The sequence below is a fragment of the Ascaphus truei genome, chromosome 3, assembly GCF_040206685.1.
Source record: "Ascaphus truei isolate aAscTru1 chromosome 3, aAscTru1.hap1, whole genome shotgun sequence".
NCBI lineage: Eukaryota > Metazoa > Chordata > Amphibia > Anura > Ascaphidae > Ascaphus > Ascaphus truei.
In genome coordinates, this window is record NC_134485.1 from 186,718,591 (window position 1) to 186,732,615 (window position 14,025).

Sequence of the window (14,025 nt, forward strand, 5' to 3'; positions counted from 1 at the left end):
CATGTGACCCGCGCGGGCAGCGGGAACACAGGATGGGGGGGGGGGGGGGGGCGAGAAACACCCCGGCCACTACAGTATGTGACCCGCGCGGGTAGCGGGAGCACCGGGAGGAGGGGAGGGAAACACCCCGGCTTTTACAGTATGTTGAGACCCGCGCGGGCAGCGGGAGCACCGGAGAGAGGGGGAAGGATGTATTAGTGTATACAGTATATAAATATTTAAAGTGCATTAAATTCCCCCCACCTGAAGCATCTGTCCAAACTCCTCCATGACCGGATCAGTAAATTGTAAATTATAGGAGCTGACAGAATTATACAGCAGGATATGAGGAGGAGGAGGAGCAGCAGCAGCAGACGCACATGCACGCACGCACTCAACCCCCCCCCCCCATTACTTACCCATGCAGAAAGGGCGGTTTGAAGTCCTGGCAACTCCATCCCGCGTCACAGCCAATCAGCTACGATTTTTTTTTTTGCAGAGCAGGGGAAAGGTTACTGGCCACGAGCCAATATCCGATCGCAGCTGGCGACCGGGTTTGTCGAGCACTGTGTATGTGTATGTGTATGTGTGTGTGTATATATATATATATATATATATATATATATATATATATATATATATATATATATATATATATATATATATATATATATATATATATATATATATATATATATATATATATATATATATATATATATATATATATATATATATACACATATACACACACACACACACACATACATACACACACATACACACTGTATACTGGTGCCTTGGGAATGATTATTTGTCCAGAGCAGTGTGCTTGCGCTTATCACACTGAGGCAAAACTGCACTATTAATCCTAATTGCGTGCTGTGCTATTAAACAAAATTTACTTTGAGAAGCGTGTGTGACAAACTCTACTTCCGTCAGTTTTGATGTATTCAGCTTCCTTGGGTTGCTACAGCAACTATTTCTTCTTTTGAAATAGGAAGCAATAATGTGAACCCGGGGAAGCTAGATCTTTGGCGATCAACCATGGGAGAACAGATCGATTGGCATCTTAGGTCATTATATTTCATAAAAGCTCAAGCAACTGCTGCATCTATTAAAACAAAACATGTAAAAACGGTGTTGCCACTTTTAGTAGATAAACATACGGATGAACAGAGATAAGTATACACATGGTGGCCCTCCATTTGATTATTAACACTGCAACGGCTCATGATGTGAAAAAGTTTGAAAACACCTGCTAGAACACAAAAAATGTTACACCCAAGAGACGGCTGCATGAACGCCTTTTGAATGTACTAGAGAGGCTTTGAAACTGAAAAGGGGGTTACATAAATACAAGATACTAGCTGTATCCAGCATTACATACGACGATCTAGGAAACCTGAAAGGTTATTAACCATTACTCTGTTTTCACCCCTCCCAGTAATGCCTTACTGTCTCTTCCCCACCTTAGGTTGAGGCCATGCTAGGCGTACATGGCGTCACGCGCACGCGCACGCTTACTGCAGAGGCGATCGGTGGCCTGATGATCTGTAGGAGACACGATGGGAATGCGTGACGTCACGTGAGTGGTTCGCCCTCATTGGCTGAACCTCGCACGTGACACGGCGGTCGCGCGACAAAATCAAATTGTTTTCTCTGCTTTGCAGCGCCTCTATGGCCTGCCTCAGAGGCACGGCCTTTTGTTTGCACCGCGCGGTCGTGCCACGCATGGATGCGACCTTACTCTCCTCCATCATGCCCTACTCCTCTTTGCACTCCCTCCTCCCCTCTTTACACTCCCTGCCTTACAGGGTCTGCTCCTCTCTGTGCATAGTACAGTCCCTCCTCATCTCATCTGTCGTCTCCTCTCCTTGCTGTCTTCACTGCCATTAATGCTGCAGTTCATGCAACATCCTACATGTGTTTTTTTTAAATAAATTAGTTCTGTACTATGAGAAAATACTTGTAGCATTTAATTTTTTTCTTCTTTACTGTATTCTAATGCAAGCATTTTTGATTCTATAGCAACCATTTACAAAGTCACATACCCTTCCTCTTCTGAGACAGGCTCTGACTCTTGAACCATGTCCTCTCTCTAGCAGTGCACCAATTGTATCTAGTATCTGCCTGGTCACATGATCTTTCACACAGAACTTTGCATCTTGGGTAATCTTCTGCAGCCTTAAAAGTGATTTAAAGAACCCTGAGCCGAATCTTCAGCAGTAATCGTACAGATTCATCGGCAACTTAGCTAATCACTTGTCAGTGTGCAGATTGTATTGATGCACATATTGGGGGAGGGGAGGGGGGGAGAAATTAAAAATGTAACACGGCATCTAGAACTGCAGCTTTAAAATCCCCACCTCCAGTGTTTCCTGGGTGAGTGAAAGGCAGGTGTGTGTGTGTGTGTGTGTGTGTGTGTGTGTGTGTGTGTGTTTGTTATATTCAAAGCAAACACTCTTTGAATTCTATGGTTTTACATATCAGGACATAACAATCATCTGTTCCTAGCAAATCTTAAAATTAGGTAAATACAACCTCAGGTGAACAACAACACATGACATATTACACCGTGTCATGATTTATTTAACAAAAATAAATCCAAAATGGAGAAGCCATGTGTGAAAAACCAAGTATACCTTATGATTCAATAACTTATAGAACCAAATTTAGCAGCAATAACTTGAAGTAATCGTTTTTTGTATGACTTTATCAGTCTCTCACATCTTTGTGGAGGAATTTTGGCCCACTCTTCTTTACAACGTTGCTTCAGTTCATGGAGGTTTGTGGGCATTTGTTTATGCACAGCTCTCTTAAGGTCCAGCCACAGCATTTCAATCGGGTTGAGGTCTGGACTTTGGTAGGTAGCGACTGTGGGACAGTAGCCATGAGTGCAGGCTATTGGGATGCTTCTTTTGAGAGGTGAGTTTTAAGGTTGGCCGGTATTAAATTAGATGGGTTAACACCATTAGCAGAGAAAGAGGTGGCAGGGAGGCGTGGGCGAGAGTCGGTTTGTATATGGCTGGGTCCAGGATTAGGAGAGGTATCCCCAGCAGCAAGGAGGAGTAGAGAGAGGAGGTGACACTGTATATGTGACACTTAAGATGCTACATAGCCAGGTTATTCCTGCAGAGGGGAGAAACCCACTCATGGTTTTCCATAAAGCAGATACCCGGAGCAGGGGAACGAGCGGTATGAGGGGGTGGGTGAGTGGGCCCTGGCCCAGAGAGTCGAAAGATGGATTATTTTGGGGATTATGCACCACACTGATACTCAGGTCACAGATATAAAAAGGACACCAAGGTCTATTAAAGGACAAGAGCAGCCCCTGCTCGAGAACCATCGTTTAAAACGAGAAATATAAAGTGTGATGTATGTTTTTTTCCCGAGGTTATGTACCCCCCCTATCCTCAACTGTATCATGTTACTCTACGAAAAGATATATAGGTTTATGTTCTCTAAAGATAGTAGGAATTGATCTGTTATGCTTTTATATTTTGAATAAGCTATACTGTAGCGAAGGTGCGATCAGGAGGTTGAGAGTATATGGAGGCGGGGTGTAAGGGGTGTAAGGGATACCTGTATACCCGACTTAAGGACGCCCCTAGTTGGGCCATATGCCCGGCAGGCCATACCACTTAGGGACTGGCCGGATACACATCTTATTTTTCAATGTAATTTTTATATTGCTTCGGTTTTTTTTTTTCCTCTTTTCCTCACCCTTTTTCCAAGTTCCTGATATGGGAAAAATTCCCCCCCCCTTTTCCATTTATCCACTACAACCGTCAAAATTTTGAGCACAACATTCACATGAGATAGAGTCATGACACCAGGAATCACTAGTCAAACCCCATTGAAGTTAGTGTCTTTGAATGTTAAGGGCCTGAATAGTAATGGCAAGCGCAGACTGGCCCTAAAAGAATTTAGAAAACTGAAAGCAGATATTGTTTTTCTACAAGAGACGCATTTCGACACCGAGGAGCCCCCAAACACTTTGTGGGTTATATCCTGTAGCATTCTACTCGTTTTTAACTAGCAAAAAAAAAAAACAAAAGGGGGGGGGGGCGTCGCGATTTTTATAAAACATATGTTCCAGACATTGGAGGTTAAGAGAGATCTCTTGTGGTTCATGGTCTTCTCTCAGGCCTAAATATCACACTAGTGAATGTATATGCACCTAACGAGGGACAAATTGACTAAGGGAAACACTGGAATCTATGGGAGACAACCGAGAGCACTCAATGATTCAGGGAGACTACTTTAATATGGTACTGGACCCAGATATGAACAAATCCACACATCCAGGGCAGTCACATTCCGCAATGACATAGGTTAGCGAAGAAATTTAGATCACTAACCAAAGAATTTGGTCTGCTCGATGCCTGGCGATGCTCACAAAGGACAGAGGGATTATTCTTATTGCTCGCACGCACACGATTCATACTCCAGAATCGATAATATATTTGTAACTCCAAATATTCTGGAAGTATTGGTTCATTCAGATGTACGGTCTACTGTAACCTCCCTAAATTGACAGAGGAAGACCACAACATTTTAAACGCAAAAATAACTCTGAGCTTGAAAGGGCGGTCGGCTTATTGAAACCGTCAGATGGTTTTTCAAATTTGTACTATAACATTTTTATAGGAATCCTAAAGCCTTGCCTGTTGGACTTATTTAATGGTTTTCTTAGCAGAAAACAAATCCCCCTACAGATGAAGGCCAATACAGTGGCGATTCCTAAAGAGGGAAAGGACCCCTTATGTTGTGGTAGAGAGAATATATATATATATATATATATATATATATATATATATATATATATATATATATATATATATATATATATATATTTTTTTTTTCACTGCTTAATACCGATTTGAAAATCTATAGTAAAATCCTGGCAAATAGGTTGAATCCAATACTTCCTAGATTAATCCTTTATGATTAAGTGGGATTTGTGAGTGAACGCCAGGTATCGGATGACACAAGGAAAATTATTCATGTTATTGATCAGATACACAAGTCTAAACCGAAATCTGTTTTGTTAAGTCTGGACGCTGAGAAGGTGTTTGATAGGATAAGGTGGGATTTCCTGGATAAAACGCTAGAGGCATTTGGATTCTCCAGGGTCTTTCTACAGGGGGGTCTGTGCCCTCTATCAGTCACCAACAGCAACTTTGAAGATTCCAGGTGGGGATGGGAATTTGATAAGGATTAAGGACAGGACCAGACAGGGATGCCCCCTTTCTCCTCCTTAAAATCGAACCCCTCGCGGCTATCAGAGCCTCCCCAAATATACAAGGGATTAAAATAAAAGATGAGTGCTACAAAATGTCACTGTCTGCAGATATTATTCTTACTATAATCTAACCCACTGATATCTCTCCAGAATTTACAATGCACCCTTCGGAGATTTGGCGATTTATCCGGATATAAAGTTAACATGGGAAAGTTGGAAGCCCTAAATTTAAAGCTATCTGAAAAGGAGGTGGAGGTTCTTAAACGGCACTTTTTAAGTATCTGGGGATATATCTTACATTATACAAATATAATAATAGCATGTTCTTGTATAGTGCTGCTAGTTTTACATGGCGCTTTACAGATACATTTTGCAGGCAGAGGTCCCTGCCCCATGGAGCATACAATCTATTTTTTGGTGCCTGCGGAACAGAGATTAAGTGATTTACCCATAGTCACAAGGAGCCGACACCGGGAATTGAACCAGGTTCCCCTGCTTCAAACTCAGTGCCAGTCAGTGTCTTTTACTCACTGAACCACTTCTTCTCCCCAAGTATAATTACCCCGATCTTTTCTTAAAGATAAAAAAATTAATTAAATAAAAATGATCCACAAGTATGGAACTCCCATTGTATTTCTTGGATAGGATGTATAACTGCGGTCAAGATGAATATCCTTCCTAGACTTCTGTATTATTTTCAGACATTGCCAATATCTGTCCCGCACACAAATATAAAAGAAATACAAAATCGAATTATGCAATTTATTTGGAAACAAACAACCGAGAATAGCCAGGATGCTGAAGAAAGTGGTATGGCTGCCCCAAATATTCTAAAATATTATATGGCTTCCCATATGAAACAAATGGTTGATTGGCATTCTCCGAGAGGGATCTATGCTCGGGTGGACTTGGAGAGTTCATTCAAGAAACCAGTTGGGCTGCCCGCATTACTATTGTCGAGTTTAGGGACTGGACTTGGGAGATAGTCTGAAGCAGCAGTAATTGGGTTTACATTGAAAATTTGGCAGATGGCAAAAAAGAAGTATAAGGTTATGTCGGCACCATCCAAGCTTACGCCCCTGTTTAACAAACCGGGGTTCCTCCCGGGTTTTCAGGGGCAGGATTTTGAATTTGAGAAAGATAAACTGTCATTTGAGGAATTGATGGGAAAGTATTGTCTACCCCAAATGGAATTGTTTAAGTATATACAGGTCCGGCATTGTGTGGCAGGGTTTCAATGAGGAGGAATTTCCTAGATACACACGACACACGATTTGAAGATTTATGCAAAACAAAAAACAAAATCAAAAAGGGGACGATATCATCTCTGTACCAGGGTTTCATCCCAAAAAAGGATACCCCAACCCATAAATATATGGACCAGTGGGCTCTGCATTTCCAGACTGAAACAACAAGGGAGGACTGGGAGGATATATGGGAGAATGCGGGTAAAGCCTCTATGCACGGTAACAAAAGAGAATATATATAACATTTTGTTGCGTTGGTATTACACCCTCAAAAGACTAAAGCAGATGTTCCCCGAGGCCTCTGATAGATGTTGGAGGGAATGTGGACAGATAGGAGACCTGGCACATATCTGGTGGTATTGTTCAGTAATGCAGACATACTGGAAGACCGTTTTGAAATAAACGAGGTGACGGATATTAAGATTACGCTAGATCCAACCTTAATTATTCTAGCCAAACCCATGGAAAATGTGAATCACTACACATTTAAATTGATTTCGCATTTACTAACAGCGGCTAGATGCGCTGTAGTAGCAGCAGCGTGGAAAAAGACCCTCCTGCTCACCAGAAGAGAAGTTATTAGAAGATTAAAGTCCAATTAATGGAAAAACTCACCTCATTTCTAAATACTACTACAGGAAAGTATGATAGGGTCTGGGATCCCAGAAGGAGATAGGGTTTGGGAGTGTTGGGTGCAGAATGTGCTGTTTATAAAATGTTGTATGGCACGTAATATGACTGTTGATGCTTGTAAGAAGTCCGATATAAAATGGTTGTTTCCCCCACCCTCATTTTTTTTTCGTATCCCCCCTTCCCCATTTATGTTTATAAACTTTAATAAAAATCTGACACACACACACACACGATGGGTGCGTTTTTCCTGAAGATTACATACACAAAAATTGGTACTATCAGCTTTTCTCCATAAATTGAGCACTTCTTATAATTCTACCAAGTATAACGTTTTATACTTACAGTTTCTTACATAACAGCTTGCAAGCGAAGACTTCCTGAGTAGTTCCATTCCCAGCTCCTGTAACTTGCTGCACCCATCTGCACCGCTTGCCGTCAGTGATTCCTGATCCCCTGTGCTACTGGTTTGAGCATCACTGGCCCCAGTGCTGCTGCTCCTGACCTCACACAGCTGGCTCTTCACAGCAGAAAGCTTGCTGCGCACTTCTAACACCTGCGACTTGTACCTCTTTAGCATCTTCAGGTCCGGGGACACCCGCCAGCTTGTCTGCTGCCTCCGCGGTTCCCTATCTTTGCGAGAACAGGACGCTGGAAACAAGATTTTTTTTTTTTAAATAATTTTTTTTTTTTTTAAAAGGTGAAAATAAATACAAAGCAAGATACAAATAGAGCATATCTCTAATAGAGAATACCTATTTAGAGCAGAAATGCATGTTCATGATTTGCCATTAAAGGTGAACATGTAATGGAAAAAATACCGATTGACAACACAAACTTGTCTTCGGGGAACAGAGATGGAGAAAACATAATTGGAGTTCTCTCCAACATGATTTCTCTGGAGTCTCATAGCTGCCCTCAATGCCCTCTACCTTTTACACAGGCAGACAAATCACTGGTTCCCCGATTACATTTCTTCCACATGCGTACTCGCATTGTTTATTGCTACTTTGGGTTGCATTTCTTCAGTGGTGTTTTGGGGGACGAAGTATTTACAGATAAATCACAATTTAACGTGCAGTGTAGTATGATCATTTTTGCTCTAGACCAGGGTGCGGCCGACAGCTGCGGAGTGCCGGTCCTCGACGGAACTTGAGCCCACCTGGAAGTCAAGCCCAACTTCCACATCCATGAGCGGGACCGGCGCGGCACTGGAGGCCTCCCACCCAAGGTAAGTGTATTATAAAAGTGTATTGTGTGCGTGCCCACCACTCTCCTGAATGCTCAGCTGTGCCATTGGGCACAAAAAGGTTGGGGACCCCCGCTTTAGATCATGAAACACTTTTATAACATAATTCAATCTCAACCTATTTTTGCATATAATTTTGTGCATCTCCTTGCTTTATCTATATCCTGAATAGCATTTAAAAGCATCCTGTAATTTTCTACTTAAAACAAAAAATAAATGAAGGTGCTGCTTAAAAATGCTATTTGGGATTTTCTGATATTTGCATCAACTCTTCACAACACTGGACCAAAGTACGGCGTTGGGCCTAAATCTGAACAGCTGATGCTAGCACCCTAACACGTTCACTGTCAGAAGGGGCTGAAAAGATATTGCTTCGCAACCAAAGGGCTAAACTATCAACAAACTTCCTTCCGCAGAAACAGTTTTACATCATCCTAATGGTACTACTGGTTTAAAATGTATGGTACCTCAACATTAAATGTTTAATTGCTCCAATTTTATCAAATCCAATTTTTCCTTTCTAGTGATCTTCAATTCATGTCAGCATCTATGACACCTAAATGCTGACGCACATTGAGATTATTTAATTGTTGGGGAAAAAAACCTTTGCCCGTGGCCATCCAATAGCAAGCCAAAACCCATGATCTTGCAGCTAGACCCGGTAACTTCACCGGTAAGCATCTCAGGAACCATGTGGTCCCCGGAGCCATAATAATGATGGGTTCAGGGGACCCCTGGTTCCTCTATAGTTCGTATAAAACCACGACAAAATCAAGCAATTAAGTATGTGATTAGGATGAAAATTGCTAGTAAATAGTACATGTGACGGTAGGGGTAGCTGGCTGACCTAATAAAGACAAATCCTAGCTAGTCACACCTAAAAAAAACACCATATAACTTGGCTGGCTAAGTAATGTATATTTCAGCCCAATGTATGTAATGTCTGCGGGCGTACAGGGAATGTGGGCTAGCTGTGTGTAATTCAAAGTCCTGTCTTTTACATAAATAACTTATGTCTGTATTTATTCCTGTTTTAGCAATTCCCCCCAGCTTAGATACTTGGTATTGTGTGGTGATGAAATTAACATAACATCATTTGCAGGGCTCACATGTGCCTGTTCCTATCATTTCTATGGAGGGAATTTCTGTAATCCATTTAGCTGAGCTGTTCCATAGACAAGATGATCAGGACAAAAAGGTATAGAATCAGTTACCAGGTCTGAGCCCCAAACACGGGTTCTCTTGGCTGGCTGCCCTTGCTTAATGTTAAAGGATAGCCACCAAGGGATTTATAAGGGACACTGCTAATCAGAGCACTAGTCCATCTGAGAGACACTCTGGGAAAGAGTGTGGAGTTTGACTGTGACCAGCTGGAGATACATGTCAGAGTTGCTGCTGTGTGTGGTAAGTGTATGTTATATTGTGTATTTGTGCATTTGCTGGTTTACCTAAAATAAACTCCGTAATTTAATTACTTTGTCCTGACCCAGAAGGTTTCGGTGTTAAAAAAGTACTGATCTCCCATACAGGTTTTGTTCTAGTGGCAGCATGGTGGGATTCACTAGGGCTCAGTGCTGAAACTTCTTGCAGGAAGCGTTTAGCTCAGAGTCGGTCTAAGACTGCAGGAAAAGTAGTTTCGAATACACAGTGCAGTTTGCATACACTGCCTTTTTTCGTTCTGAAACTTCAGAATTCGTTTGGCCTTGTAGTCAGCTAACGAAATTTGTAATGGCTGCCCAATCCAGACGTTTTACAAATTGGAGTCGTCCCGAGGTGATTACGCGATGCGAGTGCTATGGGCAGCCCACCCCTGGCCGTGCGAAGACTATCCTAACGGAGCACCTGGAGTGGTACAAAGCCCGCAGAACAGGGATCGCTGAGGATGCAGCAGCAGTAGCTGCTAATGAGTACGAGATCCTCAATGCCGAGCAGTTAAAGCTAAAGAAAGCAATTTGGTGCCTATACTGGCTGCACTGGGACCTGAGGCAACAGTGGCAGATCGCATACAAGTCATCCAGCTGTTAGCTGCGCGTCCTGTGACCCCAGCACTGTCCTCTTCTGCGTTCATTGATGGCAGTTTTCAAGCCCACCCCGTCAAGGTGTCATATCAAAGTTTTTCTAAATTCGTGTATGGCGCATCAATGACATTGACAGGTTCTTGAAAGATTTCGAGAACCAGTGTGTGAGGCATGAGGTACCCGAGCGGGAATGGGTAAAATGCCTGGAATGGGTAAAATGCCTGAGCGGGATAGTACAGGTTGCCTTTCTGGAGATGGGAGGGGAAGACTACACATGTTTATGCCTCAGTGGTCGAGTATGTGATAGAGCTCAGGGAGAAATTGAAAAGACTCATGGGGTTGGCACAGGCTAACCTCCAGGCAGCTCAAACCAAGCAGAAGCATTGGTATGCTAGGAATGCCCGTAGTCGAGAGTTTATCCCTGGGCAGCAGGTACTTGTTCTGAAGCCCACTTGGCAGAACAAGCTCCTTGCTGCCTGGGCCGGCCCGTACTCGGTTCACCGGCGGATTAACAAATATAATTGTGTGGTAGATCTGGACCCAGAGACCGGTAGACACCGAACCTACCACATAAATATGTTAAAAGCATACTATACGAGTGAGCCAGTGGCGTTGGCTCTGTAGTCCGTCGCTGGGGGATCCAGCGGGCCAAGCTCTGCCTGATCTCCAGGGAGAAGCTGACAAGGAGGTTCCCCAACTCGCTTCTCCCCAGCGGGAGCAAGCACAATAGGTGCTAGAGAAGTACAGGGTCCTGTTCATGGATAAGCTGGGCAGGACCCATCTAACAGATCACCCGGTCAACATCGGCGATCATCATCCACTCCATAAAAATGCATACAGAGCCTCTGCTAAGGTGAAGAGGAGCATTGAAGGGGAGGTTGAGGAAAAGCTGTCCCTAGGGGTAATTACACGGTGACAGAGTCCTTGGGCTTCGCCGGAAGTCCTGGTGTCGAAGTAGAATGGGAACACCCGGTTCTGTGTGGACTACCGGCAGCTCAATGCTCAAACCTTGGCAGACGCCTACCCCATGCCCCGGATGGATGAGCTATTAGATGAGCTCGCTGGGGCAAGGTATCTGACGACCATGGATTTGTCCTGAGGTTATTGGCAAATCCCCTTGACCCAGGAGGCACGAGAGAAGTCAGCCTTCATCACCTGAGTGGCCTGTACGAATTTTTAGTGATGCCATTCGGGATGAAGAATGCCCCGGCCACCTTCAAGGGCATGGCCAACAAGTTATTAGAGGATATGCAGGGCTATGCACGTGCGTACCTAGACGACATTGCCATTTTTAGCTGTACCTGGGAGGCATGTAGCAGCGGTGCTGGATTGGATCAGGGACGCCCGTCTCACCCTAAAGCCATCTAAGTGCCAGGTCAGCATGGCCGGGGTATTGTACCTCGGTCAGCGGGTGGGTGTAGGGTACCTTAAGCCCGAGCCAGCCAAGGTAGAGGCAATAGTGGACTGGCTGGTTCCCCGTACCAAGAAGCAAGTCTTAACATTTCTAGGCACCGCTGGCTACTACCGCAAATTTGTGCCCCAATATAGTGCCCTGGCCAAACCTCTGACATACATGACCAAGAGGCAGCTTCCGGTCCGGGTAGCCTGGTCACCAAAATGCGAGACCACATTCCAAACCCTCAAGACAGCCAAGGCCAGCGCTCTTATACTAGCAGCCCGACTACAGTAAGCGATTCTTGGTACAGACTGATGCCTCAGACTATGGCATTGGTGCTGTGCCAAGCCAGGTGGGCAAGATGGCGGGGAGCACCCCATCGTCTATCTGAGTCAAAAGCTGCTACCTCGGTAGGTGGCTTATGCCACCATTGAAAAGGAGTGCCTGGTCATTGAGAAAGCTCCAGCCCTATGTGTATGGGCGAGCTTTCACTGTAATTACAGACCATAACCCCTTAAGCTGGTTACAGAGGGTGTCGGGAGAGAACGGGAAACTATTGCACTGGAGTCTTGCCCTGCAAGGATTTGATTTCACTATCAATACAAAAAGGGTAGTGAACATGGCAACACGGATGGTCTTTCGACAGGACAATCCCTGTGACTTAAAGACTTCCAGAGTGTTCAGGCTTGGGAGCCACCTGATGGGGGGTTTGCCCCAGAGCCTTCTTCTTGAGGGGGGGTGGTGTGACGGTAGGGGTAGCTGGCTGACCTAATAAAGAGAAATCCCAGCTAGATACCCCTAAAAAAAAAACGCATAACTTGGCTGGCTAAGTAATGTATATTTCAGCCCAATGTATGCAATGTCTGGTGAAGTACAGGGAATGTGGGCTAGCAGTGTCCTGCCTTTTACATAAATACCTTATGTCTGTATTTATTCCTGTGTTAGCAATTCCCCCCAAGCTTGGATACTTGGTATTGTGTGGTGATGAAATGAACATGTCAGCCCTGCAAATGCAAATTATGTTATGTGCCTGTTACTATCATTTCTATGGAGGGAGTTTCTGTAATCCACTTAGCTGAGCTGTTCCATAGAAAAGATATGATCAGGACAAAGGTAGTTGATAGAATCAGTTACCAGGTCTGAGCCCAAGGCACTATCTCTCTTGGCTGGCTGCCCTTGCTCAATGTTAAAGGATAGCCACCAAGGGACACTGCTGATCAGAGCACTAGTCCATCTGAGAGACACACTGGGAAAGAGTGTGGAGTTTGACTGTGGCAAGCTGGAGATACATGTCAGAGTGGCTGCTGTGTGTTCAGCACTCTATCCTGAAGCAGAGAAGCGGATAGGGTAAACCCATTTGAAGCGGGTCCCTGCACCTAGTGAGATGTGAGACTCCCTCCCTCCCCCCCTCCTCCAAGTCCCCAGTATGGTAAGTGTATGTTATATTGTGTATTTGTGCATTTGCTGGTTTTACCAGAATAAACTCTGTTCGTTAAATTACTTGGTCCTGTACTTAGTGATAGTGAACCCAGAAGTTTTCAGTGTTAAAAGTACTGGTCTCCTGTGACATTACAATACAGGGGAAACAATGGCCATCTATGTACTAGGAATTAAGCTTTCAACTGTATTTAATACTTTGCTGGTAGAAGGGCTTGAAACTAATTCAGCAATGATCAAGTCACATACAGACAGCATAACAAAACAAAAAAAGAATGTATCTGTCCTATATAAGCTCGCTTTGCTTGTATTTTATGGTCAATCTACAAGGGGTTCTAACTCTATGGGAAATATGTGCAATTCTCGGGGTGGAAAAAAAACAACATCAACAGGATTTTTGATGCCTTTGGTGCAGTTTATTTGGCCCCAGAAACACACCACATTTACCCTGAAACATACACCATTATATTTGTTTTACAGGGGGACCCCTCTGCATGTTGCTAGTTTGGCGATCATATGGTCCTAATCAGCTGCCTGATGCCTTAAAAGGAAGAGGTGGTATTCCTCTTGCGTTCCAATTGCAAAGAGAACAGAGGTGATGTCGAAATTAGCACGTCAATGCAGCCGGAACAGCATATTAAGGCCACCAGGGGGCCGCTCAATGTGACATTGCACCACAGTCAGAGGGAACTCAAAGTCTAACAGTTCATCAATGTTACTGGCTTCAGTTGAAAGCTTCAAATTGATCTTAAGTGAATATTCTGACATTGTGAAGAAAAATTGAACAAGCTTTTGTTTTCAAAAGGTCCAGAGAAATACAT

General features: G+C 43.8%; 1 protein-coding gene across 2 annotated transcripts in view; it reads right to left on the reverse strand.

Moving 5' to 3' along the window:
* TRIM37 (tripartite motif containing 37) overlaps nucleotides 1-14,025 on the reverse strand; it is a 116,139-nt gene that overhangs the window by 32,116 nt on the left and 69,998 nt on the right. For both annotated transcript variants that reach the window (XM_075589780.1, XM_075589779.1), the window contains exon 19: nucleotides 7,450-7,755. In XM_075589780.1, coding sequence (XP_075445895.1) covers nucleotides 7,450-7,755 — 306 coding nt within the window. The remainder of the gene's footprint in view (nucleotides 1-7,449; nucleotides 7,756-14,025) is intronic.